At 34.5% G+C, this 15,857-nt stretch overlaps 1 protein-coding gene across 5 annotated transcripts in view; it reads left to right on the top strand.

Moving 5' to 3' along the window:
• The window catches only part of ATP2C1 (ATPase secretory pathway Ca2+ transporting 1), a 139,241-nt gene that overhangs the window by 61,656 nt on the left and 61,728 nt on the right, over positions 1-15,857 (top strand). For all 5 annotated transcript variants that reach the window (XM_049099929.1, XM_049099931.1, XM_049099930.1 and 2 more), the window contains 3 exons: positions 10,629-10,784; positions 11,917-11,985; positions 12,997-13,072. In XM_049099929.1, the coding sequence (XP_048955886.1) occupies positions 10,629-10,784; positions 11,917-11,985; positions 12,997-13,072 (301 nt within the window). The remainder of the gene's footprint in view (positions 1-10,628; positions 10,785-11,916; positions 11,986-12,996; positions 13,073-15,857) is intronic.

Here is a 15,857-nt window from a genome sequence, read left to right on the forward strand (position 1 = left end):
CATTTAAACCTGAGCCAAAAGATATCTCCACTAGGAGTCAAAGCCCACTGGGGCCATGCTCAGAAATCCAAACTTAAAATAAACAAATTGGCATTATATAGTGAACCTTTTTACCTCACGAATCCATGTATTTTGTTATAGGATAATATTTCAACTAAGTTTTTGGTGTCTTCAGGGCTGTTTCTTCCTATTCCTCAGTTCCCAAGTGAAAACCAAAGATAATGAGCACAGATCTATTTTGGCTACCTACCAATGGAAGGAGTCAAAGAGTCTTCTTGACAGAAACCTTACTTAGCCTTTATGTCCCTTTCTGTAAAGCATAAAGTTTTGTGCACACTCTTGGTAAGAACCACTAACAAGCACTTTTCTCTGTGTTGGCTAATTTCATTAGATAGGAGCTATCTTTCTGTGTCAGAGCATTGTGACTTATTAAGTTACAAAATGTATTTTCCATTTACTCAGTGAAAAGCTTGATATTCTGGTGAAACTCAGATTCTAATTAAATTTGCAATGCTTTTTGAAAAAAATTCTTTCAAACATTTGCTGGAATATAAGCACATGTAATGATAGGTTAAATTTACTTAATTTGGTAATGGAGCTAACTTAGGCAAAATGTAATGCCTCTCTTTGGAAATTGGTGTGTGTCATGAGGTCATTTTAGGCGCTTTGTTTCAGTATTGTGTATAGAACACTGTATGAGGCTTCAGAGCTAGGATGTAAAAAAAGACACTTTCTACTGGGAGACACCAACTTGCAAACAACTGTGATTCAAGGAATAAAATGTGTCTTATGGATTGACCATGTGAGCTTAGATAATCCACTTAACTGTTTATAGGTCTCTGTTTTTTCATTGTGACAGAGAGTTGCCCCAGGGCATTATATCCTAACTTTTAAGGTACATAGGAATCATCTTGGTTCTGGCCTATCTGCCACATATAAAAAGATTTAAAAAAACAAAGCACAACTTCATTGAGATATAACTCACATTCAAAACAATTTACACGTTTAAAATCCATTATTCAGTGGCTTTCTGTATAGTCTGAGTTGTGCGACTATCACCATTCACTATATTCTCTACCCTGCCTCAGAGCCTTATATCCACTAAATTGCTTGTTGTGTCTGTATACATGTGCCTATTCTGGACATTTCATTATAAGTGGAATTAAATAATATGTAGCCTTTTGTATCTGGCTTCTTTCAGTTAACAGTGTTTTCAGGGTTCATCCATGTGTAGCATGTATCAGTATTTCATTGCTTTTTATTGCCAAATGATATTCCATTGTATGTATATGCCACACAAATGTAAATCCATTTATATTTAAAGTGATTATTTATAGAGGACTTTCTTATGCAATTTTGCTATTTGTTTTCTATATGTGCTATATTTTTTATGTTCCTCACTTTCTCCAGTCTCTCCTTTTTTTGTTTGATATTTTTAAAAAAACATACTTTGATTACCTACTGAATTTTTTTTCTGTATACGTTTTAAATATTTCCTTAGTGGTAATGATGTGGATTACAGTTAATGTCCTAAATTTAAAACAGTGTTTTGAATTGATACCAACTTTAATAGCATGCAAAAACTTAGCTTCTATACAGTTTACTTTTCTTCCACCTTTATGTTGTCACAAATTACATTTTTATGCATTCTGTGCCCATTAACCATACATTTGAATAAGTATTTTATATAAATCAGATAGGAAAAATGGAGGAGTTACAAAGTCAGAATACAATAATGTTGGCATTTATATTTCCTTGTATAGTAACCTTTACTAGAGTTGTTATTTTTTCATTTGACTTTGAGTTACTTTCTACTTTCTTTTTGTTTTAGCTTGAAGGAGTCTCCTTTAGCCTTTCTTCTGGGCATGTCTGCTAGCAGTGAATTATTTTAGCTTTTGTTTAAGTGGGAATGTCTTAATTTTTCTTCATTTTTGAAAGATAGTTTTGCTGGGTGTAGACTTCTTTTTGATCTTTTTTTTTTCTTTCATCACTTTAGATAGGTCTGCTGGTCCTAGCCTCCATGGTTTCTAATAAGAAATGGCTGCTAATCTTATTGAGGAGTACATGATGAGTTACTTCACCTTTGTTGTTTTAAAGATTGTGTCTTTGTCTTTCAAGAGTTTAATTATGTCCATCAGTTTAGATGGCTTTGAGTGTTTTCTATTTGGAGTTTATTGAGCTTCTTTGATATATAGAATCATGTCTTACTGAATTTGGGAAGTTTTCATTCATTATCTCTTCAAATATTCTTTCTGCCCATTTCTTTGTTTTCCCCTCTGAGACTCATATTATACTTATGTTGGTATGCTTGAACAGGTACCTTAAGCTCTGTTCATTTTTCTTTATTTTTTTTTCTCTTTATCCTTTAGACTGGTTAATTTCAATTGTCCTATCTTTTTGTTTGCTCATAGTTTTTCCTCCTTGTTCAGATCTGCTGTTGAACCCTCTCCAGGGAACTTACCATTTCACTTGTACTTTGAGCATCAGGATTTCTGTTTGTTTCCTTTTTATGTTTTCTTTCTCTTAATTGATAGTCTTTTTTTAAAAAATTGTTTTCCTGATTTCCTTTAGTTTTCTGTTCATGGTATTCTTTATTGAACATATTTAAGACAGTTGATTTAAAGTCTTTTTAGTAAGTTCAGTGTCTGGCCTTGCTCGGGGACGATTTCTGTCAGTTCATATTTTGTGAATAGGTCATACTTTTTGTATTTGTGATTTTTTTTGTTGAAAACTTTGTATTTTGAATGTTATACTGTTGTAATTCTGTACAGTAGATTCTACCTTTCCTCAAAGTTTGTTGTTTTCGATTATTGAGAGTTGCAGTGGTTGAATTTTAGTGATTTTTCTTTAAGAAAATTACTTTTTTTTTTTTTGCAAAGACTGTATTCTTTTTGTGTGTGGTCACTGATGTTTCTGTCCATTATCTCAGCAGTCAGCCTTATCTTTCTCAATCCAAAGAGGAAAATCAATTACTATTCTCCTGGTCTTTGTAGCTTATCTTTGAGTTGGGGCATCTTTTTTTTTTTTTTTTTAATATTTTATTATTCATGAGAGACAGAGAATAGAGAGAGGCAGAGACACAGGCAGAGGGAGAAGCAGGCTCCATGCAGGAAGCCTGATGTGGGACTCGATCCCAGGACTGCAGGATCACGCCCTGTGCCAAAGGCAGGCACTAAACTCCTGAGCCACCCAGGGATCCCCGTGTTGGGGCACCTCTTGATCATTGAGCCTTGTCTGTCTACAATGCTGCCTTCACCTTCACTTGCTTATGCCAAATCCACAGATCTATCAGGGTGCAAGTCCAGGATCTTCTCAGGTCTTTCTGAGCACACAGCTGTTTATAAGCCTGTATTTTTCACTCTGTCTTCCCTGGTATATGTGGCAGCCCTTCCAAGCCTTTATTCTCTCGCAAAACTTCCTCCTCAGCTTCTTTCTCCCAGTCTTTTGGTTGTGTTTTCTGCTTGCCTTATTCCTAGTCACTTCCCGGCTAGTATATGTCCTTAATCTTTTGGCAGACATCCAGAAAGTCACTGTAGCTGCCCTGGAGTGAGGTTGTGAAATAAATATTAGCCTATGCACCAGTCCCCCAAGGAACTGCCAGAAAGGTTAAACACACAAGTACAGTATTTTAAGAACGAAGTCTGGGCAGCCCGGGTGGCTCAGTGGTTTGGCGCCGCCTTCGGCCCAGGGCGTGATCCTGGAGACCCGGGATTGAGTCCCACGTCGGGCTCCCTGCATGGAGCCTGCTTCTCCCTCTGCCTGTGTCTCTGCCTCTGCCTCTCTCTCTCGTGTGTCTATCATGAATAAATAAATAAAATCTTAAAAAAAAAAAAAAAAAAGAACGAAGTCTTTTTTAAAGCCCCCACTGCCAGTAAGCTGCAACAGAAAGAAAAGCTTCTGTCCCCACAGCCAGCACTGCTTCTCTGGGCAGTGGGGAATAGTTGATATGTAAACAGAAATGCCACAGTGCCTTCTTACCAAAATTCAGCTTTTTCTTCATTAAGCACTTCCTTGGTTGTTTTAAGGTTTTGATTCTAGAGTTGATTCTGTTAGTTTTTGCCAGCCTATGATTAGTACAGGGACCGATTCTTTGACTGCCCTATTCACCAGTTTTTATATCAAATTTAGTGTATTTTTTTGATAGGTCAATTTGATAAATTGATTTGCAGTTTGTTACTCCCTCTCTTATTGTAATTTTTCACTGAAACTTTGCTTTTAAAAGTTTCTGAATTATTAACTTATATACAGATTTGTAAAAAAAAGCATTTTTTTAATTAGCTGTCAAAAGAAATTGAGTAGAATATTGGAGAAGGTATATGGTGTTTTTGTGGAATTTAGAAACATTCCTATTTACTAAAAACTTTGATGTAATCACTTTGGAAAGGATGTATATTTCTGAAGTAGTATTGTCGTTATACAGCTTGGAAAACCCATCCATATGTAGAGCACTGGGAATGTTGGTTCTCTTAGATTGTATAAGCTTGAGCTGTGCTTAGTGTTTTGTCTGATTTTTATAGATCATTGGTTAAAAAGCAGTGAGCTGAGGAATGCTATTTATGTTTAAAATTTTGAAGAGAAAACTTTTTTCTCATTAACTGTTGAGAATTTAAGAGACGATATGGGAGGGTTTGAAGTGAGACTTATAGCCTCTTTGTTTTTAGATTCTCATTTCATATTGGTAGGAAAGGACTGTTGGAAAAGTAGATCCCTTTTTGAAATTTGATTTCTTTTCATAGTCTTAGCGAAATATCCTAGAAATCATTGTTAACCAAATACTGGTCTTTAAGTTATTAACAACTTGATCACATTGAATCTTTCTGGCACATAAGTCAGAAAGTTTAATAATTCATGTAAATATCTATCATGGGATAAAATCCATTTCATGTAGGCCTTTTTAGTAATTTGTAACACTTGGTGGTCATGTGGGTAGGCTGGATCCAAAAACCTAGTGGATGCTTCCACTGGGAGCAGCTTCATGCCAGGATAGAAATCAAGTATGAGTAGGAGAAAGTGAAAACAGAGTCTATTGAATAGTGTGAGTGAGAGAGAATAGCAGACAGAGTGGGAGACTTGGAAAGGAGAGGAGAATGAGTCTTGTTGTTTGGAGTTAGGAGTTTATATTAGAAAGAGGTCTAGGGTTTGTGGTCCTTCAGGAATTCTGAGTAGGGTCCAATCAGAGGTGAGTGTCAGGTGAACAAAGGTGTTATTCCATAAGTGACTGAAAGTAGAGGGTGTTGATGCCAGTGTCAGCTGAGGTTTGTTCAGAGCTAATGTCCTAGAATGTGTTTGGGATCTGGCTCTGGCTCTTCTTGGATGTTGTCAGGTGTTTGGAGCCTAGGACAAAACTGAGAGAATGTTAACTTTCTTGCTACCTCCTTGAAATGGGAACACGGCTTCTTTGGCTGATTCAGAAACAAAATACAGAACATGAGTAAATGAGGGCTAACAGAAAAATAGCAGAGATGGAGTTTTTCTAAAATGGAGTTCCTTCAGCTTCCCTACTTTAGTCGGTTAGGCTTTGATTGTTAATAAACTAGAGCTCATGAAGAAGTTTTAATTACATTTTCCTTCATTTGAATAAACAGTAAGAGGAATCTTAATTTTTGAGACCAAAAGTAAGAAATTTTGTCGTGATTAGTCAGCTGCAGATGATTAGTTTGGAATTTTCTTCTGGGGGAAAAGCCATTTCTGATTTGCTTTTAATCTAGACTAGAGAAGTAATTGATTTAGCAGCATACAACAAGCCTTTCTTTAGTTTAAGAATTTATTTGTAGTTGCCAGTTGTTCCATATTATCTATAATTTTTTTAAGCAGTCGTTTTTTGCTTTTCAGGAAAACTTTGTGACTTTGGCTCGTAATTTCTTTCTGCCTAATGTTGTATAGGTTTATCCTATGAAGTTTTTCAACCATTTCTATTCTGTAGGTGTTAAATATTAAGATACAGATTATGTATGCATTTTGATTCTTATTTATATTCTGACTTTTGAACTGTGTTGTGTCTATTCACATCTCTAGTAGAGTGCCTGAGGAATAATGAAGAGTAAGTGAAACATAATCAGTTTCCCTATTTATTAACAGTTCTTCTGAAGGTTTAATGTTTAAACTTTGGCTAGAAGGCATGGAGCTGGCTGGTTCTTTAATTTCATTATATCCCACCTTTCCCTTTCTCATAAATGCAGCGGATAAGTGACTCTAATATCTTTCTTCTCAGATGAATTAAATTGTGACTTTGTTAAACTGTAATAGGCTTGCCTAATTCATTAAATACCACCTTCTTGGAAATGACTTCCTTCCCCTCACTCCCTCCTGTGGAAACTCTTGTAATCACCATTAAGAGAAAATAAGTTATAACTTAAAAAATAGTCTTGTTCAGGGCACCTGACTGGCTCAGTCAGAAGAGAATGCAATTCTTGATCCTGGGTCTTAAGTTTGAGCTCCCCATTGGATATAGAGATTACTTAAATACATAAAATTTAAAAAATAATTCCTGCTCAGCAGACAGTTGAGATCTGTGCAGTTTGCTACATTGTATGATTTGGACAAATTTTATCAATATATTTTTTTTTTTAATTAAGCTCTAGGCCTAACGTGGGGCTTGAACTCACAACCCTGAAGAGCCAGCCAGGTGCCCCATTGAAAATATATTTTTGATCTTATCTACAAAGTTACAATTTATATTTATGTGTACTATAAATAACACAAATAATTATATATTAATATATAATAATTATAAATAGTTGTATATATTATATATGAATAAAGATCTAAAACTCCCTTTTTTCCCCACATGAGTTTCTACAGTAGACAGAATTGATGCTATTGTGCTAAAAATGATGTCTCTTTTTTGTAGAAAACCATGATTTGAACAAAAGTTTCTATTAAATGGTTATTGAACTGCTAAGGTTGACACTGAAGAGCTAGATCACTGACAGAGCTAATAAAGCTATGCTTTTCTTCCTTTTTTAAAAAGTCAGATTATTTTCATATTCTTTGTTTTAATAGGCAGCTACTACATGTTAGTATTTATCCATGTTTAAAATTTATGTTTGGGATCCCTGGGTGGCGCAGCGGTTTGGCGCCTGCCTTTGGCCCAGGGCACGATCCTGGAGACCCAGGATCGAATCCCACGTCGGGCTCCCGGTGCATGAAGCCTGCTTCTCCCTCTGCCTGTGTCTCTGCCTCTCTCTCCCTCTCTCTGTGTGACTATCATAAATAAATAAAAATTAAAAAAAATAATAAATAAAAAAATAAAATTTATGTTTAAAGTTGAAAGTCTAAAAAAAAGTTGAAAGTCTTCAGTGGGAAAACATTAATTTTGCTTTCCTCAGAGAGAAGTTCTATAGATATTCGTAAGTTAATTGTTTTTAAAATTAGCAGGTCTTATTTCTAATAGTCAGAAAATTACATACAGTTTTGATTTTTTATGGCAAGCATTAGAGAAGAGCTTGCTAAATAAAAACTTTGTTTGATTTGCAATTCAAAAAAATACATAATTTTAAAATATATCTTAATGTCTTCTAGAAGTACTAATAAAACTAGAGAAGAGAAATAGTTTGCAAATTGATTCTCTAAATAGTTAACAGGAATTTGGAGTTCATCGTCAGCGTTTGGGTTTTATCTCCCTCCATAGCTTACTATTTGTGTGATGTTGGGCGAATTACTTAACCTTTCAAAGTGTCTTTAAAAGAGGAGGGGATGATAATAATGGTACCTGCTTCACTGGAGTTGTTAGTAGCTAAGTAGTTGATAGTAGATAACTTAGCATAGGTATGTAGCAAAGTGCCTTTCAGATAGTAAGCAGTGAAATGTTAGTTGATTGCTTTTAGTACTTGTATCATCTTTGAAGAATGACCTAGCCTTTTTTTTTTTTTTTTTTACCTTGGTAATAGAATATATTAGTGTGAAAAATTATGTAGTTCTAAGTTTAATTTGGAAAGAAAAGTCAAATAAATATGTTCCCTTAATAAAGAAAAATTCCTTTTCCTTTGAACATGGACATTGAAACATTGAAACATTGAAAAAACTTTAAAAAGTTTTTTGTAGTTGGAAAAAAAAATTTTGTAGTTGGACTAAAGTAATGAAACCAGATATTCCTGGCCTGTGTTTGTATACATAATTACAGAAAATGGGAAGCTTTTTAAAGACTGAAGGACTAGCGATCTGTGCTTTAAGGAAAACTTTTTATGTGCTGATTTTGATAGTAAAATCTATAACATTTGCATGCTATTAAACTTCCAGAAATACTAACACAGTTTAGTCTCTTTGAAATTACGTGATATAATTTATTTTGTTTCCGAACATTTTTTAGCTTTATGATCTAATCTGTAAACTCTTGATTATATTTGCAAAATTATGTGTCTGCCTAGCACTGGAACACACCAGGCCTATTCCTACCCTCATAGTCTTTGTATTTTTTGCTTTCTTTGCCTAGATCACTTTCATCCTGATTGTGGCCCATCCTTGGGCCCTCGGGTTAATCATGGTTCTACAAAAGGGTCACCTACTTTTGTTAGATGTTCTCTCCTTTATCTAAAATGTCACTCTCTATCCTAATGCATTTTTTTCCTATCAGGTATTATATTACATATTCTTGTTTGCTTATTTTTAGATACTTTCCCATAAGAATAAGAGCTGAGGGCAGGAACTTAGTTTTGTTTACTGCTGATTCCCACTGTGTATAATATAATACAGGGTCTGGCATTAATAAATATTTGTTAAGTGAATGAATCAATGAGATTGATGAATTAAGATATAATTTACTTTATAGATAGGGATAATCAGTGAGCCAGTTTTTAATATTTTCTTTTTTTTTTAGAAGATTTTATTTATTCATTCATAAGAGACAGAGAGAGAGAAAGAGAGAGAGAGACAGACAGACAGGCAGAGGGAGAAGTGGGCTCCATGCAGGGAGCCCAACGTGGGACTCGATCCCGGGTCTCCAGGATCACGCCCTGGGCTGAAGGCAGCGCTAAACCGCTGAGCCATCCGGGCTGCGCCAGTTTTTAATATTTTCTATGAGACATTTATCTTTATGAAAAAAAATGAACCATTTAAAAGTTGAGATTTATTATCTACCGCCTACCACCTGCCCCCCCCACCAAAACCCAGCAGGAGTCCAGGTTTAGAGTATTTTATACATAGTACGCGCTGTCAATCAAGAGGCCTAATTGAGAACACCGGCTCAATTTATAATAGCAAAAAGACTGCATAGTCATTTAATTGCTCTTGGTTTATTCCCTTGTTTCTTTTCTAGAATCTATCTCAGTGCCTGGTACACAGTTAAGGTAGCCAATAATATGTTTTTTGGGTGAGTGAATTAACTTGTAAAATGAGTTAATACCATGCACTGGGTCTTAGTTTCTCAAAGTGTCTTAAAGACCCTAGGATAAGACCTTCTGGAATAAAACGGATCAAAGAAATTTGTGAAATACTATTCATTGATTCTCAAAGTATGCCTCAGAATCACCTGCATGGCTTATAAATACGTCTTTTAGGTTTACCCTGCCCACCTCCATATTTGAAGTAGGGTAGTGAATTTCTAACAAGTTCTGAAAAGGTAGGGAGAGGTAATTTTGGTTATGTGGGACCGCACTTTGACAGTCCCTGTTGTATCTGTATTCCATTTGAGGTTATTCACACAGACCTGTTGAAGGTTTACGGAAGCACTACCAAAGCTGTTTAGCTCTTAACTCAGTATTTCCAAAACTTATTTGAATTTGGTACCCATTCTGTGTGTATGTGTGTGATCTGCCAATCGCATTATACTCAGTGTCTTTGAACATCCTTGGAACTATTGTTCTGTGGCTCATACTTTCAGAAACAAAGCCAGGTCACATCTGCAGTGTTTCTCACTTATAGAATGAGGATTCCTTCCTTCCTTCCTTCCTTCCTTCCTTCCTTCCTTCCTCCCTCCCTCCCTCCCTCCCTCCCTTTCTTTTTTCTTTCTTTTCTCTTTTTTTCTGCATGCTAGAGTAGGTTAAAACTTAATTGTATTAGGAGTGAAATTGTGTTAGGGCTGAAACCCTTAGAATTGAATCCTGTTGCTTGGATGAAATCTAATATGATATTCATGATCTGCATGGAAACATTATATACGTTTTTGATTTTTGCTGATCTACATTGGGTTCAATGTAAGGATGTATATAGCAAGTTTCTTAGTTTCATGAAAATTGAGCCCAAAATGATGAAATGATTTCTTTCTCAGTACCTTTTATATCTTGTATTTATATTTCTCTTTCTAGGTAGCTTTTTTTTAAATTTGCCAAACACATTTTTGTAACTTCAGAGCATGGCAAAATTAGGAAGTAATACTTTATCATGAGAATTGTTTTCTCTAGATAAAGTCAAATCTCAGATAGTGTTCTTTTTCTCTAGTTGAATTTTGAAATTTGCTAATTTTATCTCCCAGTGTAGCATTTATTTTGCATGTTGCATTTTGCTGACTTCACTTCATATTTTAAATATGGTTGTACTTGTTCTGGGTCTTCTTAGAGTAATGGATATAATAAAAGATTTGAGTAATTATTAGGGGATATTTGAGGAAGAAGTGATGGTTACAAACTCTTCAGATATTAAATGTAGCAGAATCTTCAAACTTGAACTTAATGGAGTGCTTTATATTCTCCAAGGCTGTGGATCTTTCCATTGATGAATCCAGCTTGACAGGAGAGACAACACCTTGTTCTAAGGTGACCGCTCCTCAGCCAGCTGCAACTAATGGAGATCTTGCATCAAGAAGTAACATTGCTTTCATGGGAACACTGGTCAGATGTGGCAAAGCAAAGGTAATTTTTTCCTCTTGTTTTGAAAGTAGTAGTTCCTTTGTTTTCAACCTTTTTTTTTTTTTTTTTAGTTCTAATTTTGTGTGGTTCTTTTAAAATTATATGACAAAGAAATGACAGAATTGAACCTAACTTGTAGCCACTGTGTGTGAGACTAAGAAGCTATGTCCCTGAGGCATAATATTCCATAGTTCTGCCATTTGCCAGATAATGGAGCCTTTATTTTTTTATTTTATTTTTTAAAAGATTTTATTTATTTATTCATGAGAGACACACACAGAGAGAGGCAGAGACACAGGCAGAGGGAGAAGCAGGCTCCATGCAGGGAGCCTGACATGGGACTTGATCCTGGGTATCCAGGATCAGGCCCTGGGCTAAATAAAGGTGGTGCTGAACTGCTGAGCCACCAGGCTGCCCGATAATGGAGCCTTTAAAAACATAGTCCTCAGTAGCCGTTCTTTTTTTCATTTGTTTATTTTAGATAGAAACAGCAGTACATGGATATGTTCATTACTAGCTAAATAAAATTTTAATTTAATTGATAATGGTACTGGCTGTAATATTCTGTCCACATATCATTCACTTAATGATGGATTTTAGCTATTCTTTTTCCTGGATTCACAAATATAAAAGACATGATTCAGTAGCATTTGAAGGGAAAAATAAACTACATTAAAGGTCTCTCTTGAGTATAAGACAGTTTTGAATTTCAGAAATATTAATATAGACAAAGAATGAGCCTCAGAGGGACACCTGGGTGGCGCAGCAGTTGAGCATCTGCCGTTGGCTCAGGGCGTGATCCCGGGGTCTGGGGATCGAGTCCTGCTTTGGGAATCCCTGTGAGAAGCCTGCTTACCCCTCTGCCTGTGTCTCTCATGAATAAATAAATAAAAAATCTTTAATAAAAAGAAAAGAAGAATGAGTCTCAGAATTGGGTGAAGGCTTATATGGTGAGGCATAAATACTAGTGATCCGTAGTACTATCACAAAGTTAATTTGCTAAGGGAACCTTGGATATGTGTATTAGCCGTCTTGACCGTGGACAAGGTTTTGGAGAAAGTAAGAGTTTTTGGTTTTACTCAAGAGAGGTGATTCCATCTGAAAGTAAATGTTGTTCTCCTGTTTTTTCTTTTAGGGTATTGTCATTGGAACAGGAGAAAATTCTGAATTTGGAGAGGTTTTTAAGATGATGCAAGCAGAAGAAGTAAGTACTTAGTTGTGTTAATGATATTTTAATTTCAAATCTAAAATTCTCCATTGTAAGTAGAGGGACAGAAAATATTGGTGGATTATTTTATGTACTGTTGAAAGTAGTATTTTATTTGGAGTATCACTCAGTTGTCTGTTTTTAGAAACGTAATTAGAAAGACTGTATTTGAAAGGGCTTGAGTTGACATTGCTAATATGCTAAAACATTTTGATGTTCATTGTTTATAGGAGAAAAAGGTTTATAGCCAATTATTTATAGGGCCTATTCTTTTTAAAAATTAGCTTTATCATATTAATTTTAAAAATTATTAAATAGTATATTTGTCTTGTTCAAATTCCCAACTTTATATAATTCCAAGTAATGGGGAAAAAATTGCAAAGTAAAATAACCTGGAAGATACTCTTGTTTAAGGATATTACAGATTAGTTCTCCCATTGAAAGTACTTCCTTATGTATATAAAAGGAAGTTGCATTCTACAAATGTCATATTCTCTCCAAATCATCTGGATTTCTCAGGTAACCTGCCAAGATTCCACTATGTGATGCAGTGTGTAAAGCCATTCCCAGAAGCTTGGCAGTGAAGGAGTGCTAGAGAAGGGAGTTAGCAGTAGCAGATCAGGGAGCCAACTGGAGGAAAAGACTTGGATTGTAAGCTTGTTTGTGGATACAGAAAGGAGAAGATTGGAAAAGTGAGGGGGCAGTTGATGGTAATAAAGTCCTGGAGAAGCTGATCGGGAGAATAGGCTTCTTCTCAAAAATAGGCATGAGGAGCATGATGGACCCTTTCAAATAAACAAGCTTTTAAAAGTCTCAGCCTTAGTTTCCTCATAAAAGGAGTAATACTTACCAAGAGAGAGTTGTGTACATCATGGGTATATTAAGAACGAGCATGAAAAAAAAAAAAAAAAAGAACGAGCATGAATATGTCAAGCACTTAGCGGAGTCCCTGGCACCTAGTGTATTTCACTAAATTTAGATCATTGCACTCTTCTCCAATTTGTCAAGGCACCAAAAACCCCTCTGCAGAAGAGCATGGACCTTCTAGGAAAACAGCTTTCCTTTTACTCCTTTGGTATAATAGGTAAGAGAAGAGTGAGTATGTATATCTCATCTATTTACTTATTTACTTAGGTTTTTAAAATTGTTTAATTTTTTGAGTGGGAAGGGGGAGTTTAGCTAGATGCATACATTTATTCATTTAATGAATTTTTAGATTGCTACTACTTTTTAAAAAATATAAAACTAGTCCCCAACTATTGTCCTTTTCTACAAAGATAAGTTAGAACTCTCTGTAATTATTATAATCAATGAGCATTTCTGTAAACATTTTAGTATTTGTCTTTCTCGTTTTCAACAAAATGGATAGTATGATTCATAGACTACTTTTCCTTTTCTGTTTCACATTTTCTTCATAAGCACCTTGTCATTAAATAGATGCTCATTGAATTGATGTCATGAAATAGGTGGTTGTATAGTATTCCATTATGTAGGAAAAAATATCTTAGAACTCTTGTAGACATTTCTGTTTTTTGAGTTTTTAAAATTATATAAATGATTCTTCAGTGCAGGTATCTTATTAAATTCTTAAAAGTAAAATTATTGGATCAGAGATTATCCACGCAAGTTTTAGATTTTTGACATGTTTGCCATGTTTTTAAAGTTTTTGTTTCATATTGCCAAATAATATCTTTCATCAGCAAGGCAGAGTTATTTCTCTTCCAGCACCCTTGCCCGCTTTGTTGTCATGAACAGATGAATAAAAGACTTCTCATTATTTTATTTCACAATTCATTATAGAGAAACTGAGCACTTTTGTCATTGTGTGTATGGGTCCTTTTTATTTTATGACTTGCAGTCTGTTTATCTTATCCCTTGAGTCTTAGGTTGGTAACAGCTCTTCATATAATTAGGATATCCATCCTTTTGTTAAATATTTTCCTCCCAAATTTTAAATTCCCTTAAGGGATAAATAAAATAAACTTAGTACAGGATAGAGTTGTAATTGAAACATCTTTGTGTCCTGAGATTCTGATATAACTGTACTATTAACAATATCTGCAATTATAGTTTGTCTTTGTTATCTTCGTAAAAGCTGTCCCAACTCCATGTTGTGGAAAGTGTTTATGTTTATATCTATTTAAACATCAATCTACTACTTTAGTTTTTATCTTTGACACTTAATTTTACTATTTAGAATTTATTTTAGTATAAGACTTAAGGTAGAGTTCATAACATTTTTACTCAAAACTTAATTATCCCAATACCATTAATTCTATAGTCTATTCTATATTCACTGAGTTGAAATGACATCTTTATCATACATTAAACACTTGAATCAGTTTTGGAGTCCTTGCACCTTTAATTTTTCCATGCTATTATTTTAATTATTCTTGTTAGCCTAATGTTTTAAAATCAGTAATACAGCTTTAAGTTAAAGCAGACTTGTTATGCAGTTTCAACTAAATTATTTAAATATTAATTCTGTTGATCCATCTGTCTTCATCATAAAGTAGAAGGTAGAAAAGTATTTCATTCCTTATTTTTAACTAGTGTGTATATATTCTCATACTCCCTTAATTTATTGCTGTTTATTTTCCAGAATTTATAGGGAATTTGATAAATCTAAGGGCATGTAGCCAATTAAATCTCCCCAGTTATACTAATGCTGTACTGTGAAACTGTCTCACATTTAATGATAGAAATCTTTCAACTTTATGATTACCTGGTTTGAATATAATTCATTGGGCATATTTTTTGTTGTTGTTGTTGTGATAGAGGATAAAGGTCAAGATCAAAATGAAAGGTCTGCAGGCTTTTTTTTTTTTTTTTTTCTTTAGCCTTTGGTCCATACCAAAGTATTTTCAACATTCTCTGATGGAAATACTCAACTCTGCCATCAGCAGGAAAGCAATCGTAGAAAATACATAAACAAATGGATGTGGCTGTGTTCCAGCAACCTTTTTTTTACAAAAGCATGAAGGAGGCCCACAGATTATAGCTTCCCTGGTATAGTTCATTGGACATAATTTCTCAAGAAAGTATTGGAAATAGGATCTTAAAGAGTCACAATCTAGATTATGATTTTGTAGTTGTAGAAAGATGAAAAAAAACTTATTTAAATGTTTATATTGACCTAGAATACAATCTTGATGCTGTGCTTTTTTCTCACAAAACCAGTGGTACACTCTGTGCCCCCTTTATTTCAGAGAGAAAGATTAAAGCAGAGAGTATTTTGTTTGGTTTATGTTAATTGATTTTATTTGTACATGCCATAAAAGTAGTAATTTTTTAATGTTAATGGAATTTTAGGTATTTTATGTAAGCTCTATCACTCTGAGCCAAGTCCTAAATATTCTTTTGTTTGCAGTACAAACTTTATATGTACTGCTTGGATATTTAGTTATGAGAAGTAAAGTCCCAGGGTTTATTTTTGCAAAGCTGATAATAAATAGAAGACTTGTGTGTCTTACTCTACCCCCGCTCCCCCTGCTGTATGAAAATACTGCTAATATTTTCTTATAGTGGGAATCCTCAGATACTGCTTTAAGGGAGGGTGGCAGGAATGGCAATAGAAGGTATAACTCTGTGTGTGTGTGTGTGTGTGTGTGTGTGTGTGTTATGTAGCATTAACTTTAAGCAGCATTAGTTTGATCACTCCTGCTTAATGGATTTTTGTAAAATCTTGTAATTGTGATCTGATGCACTTTATTATTTTTTTTGTTTTTTTTGTTTTTTTTTTTTTTGTTTTTTTTTTTTTTTCTTTTTTCTTTTTTTTTCTGATGCACTTTATGTCAAGGGACTTCTTTGGCTGTGTCCTCAGCTTGTTATTCTATCCCATCTATACTTATGTGATTATAGATAAAAGG

The sequence above is a fragment of the Canis lupus genome, chromosome 23, assembly GCF_003254725.2.
Source record: "Canis lupus dingo isolate Sandy chromosome 23, ASM325472v2, whole genome shotgun sequence".
In the NCBI taxonomy this organism is placed as follows: Eukaryota; Metazoa; Chordata; class Mammalia; order Carnivora; family Canidae; genus Canis; species Canis lupus.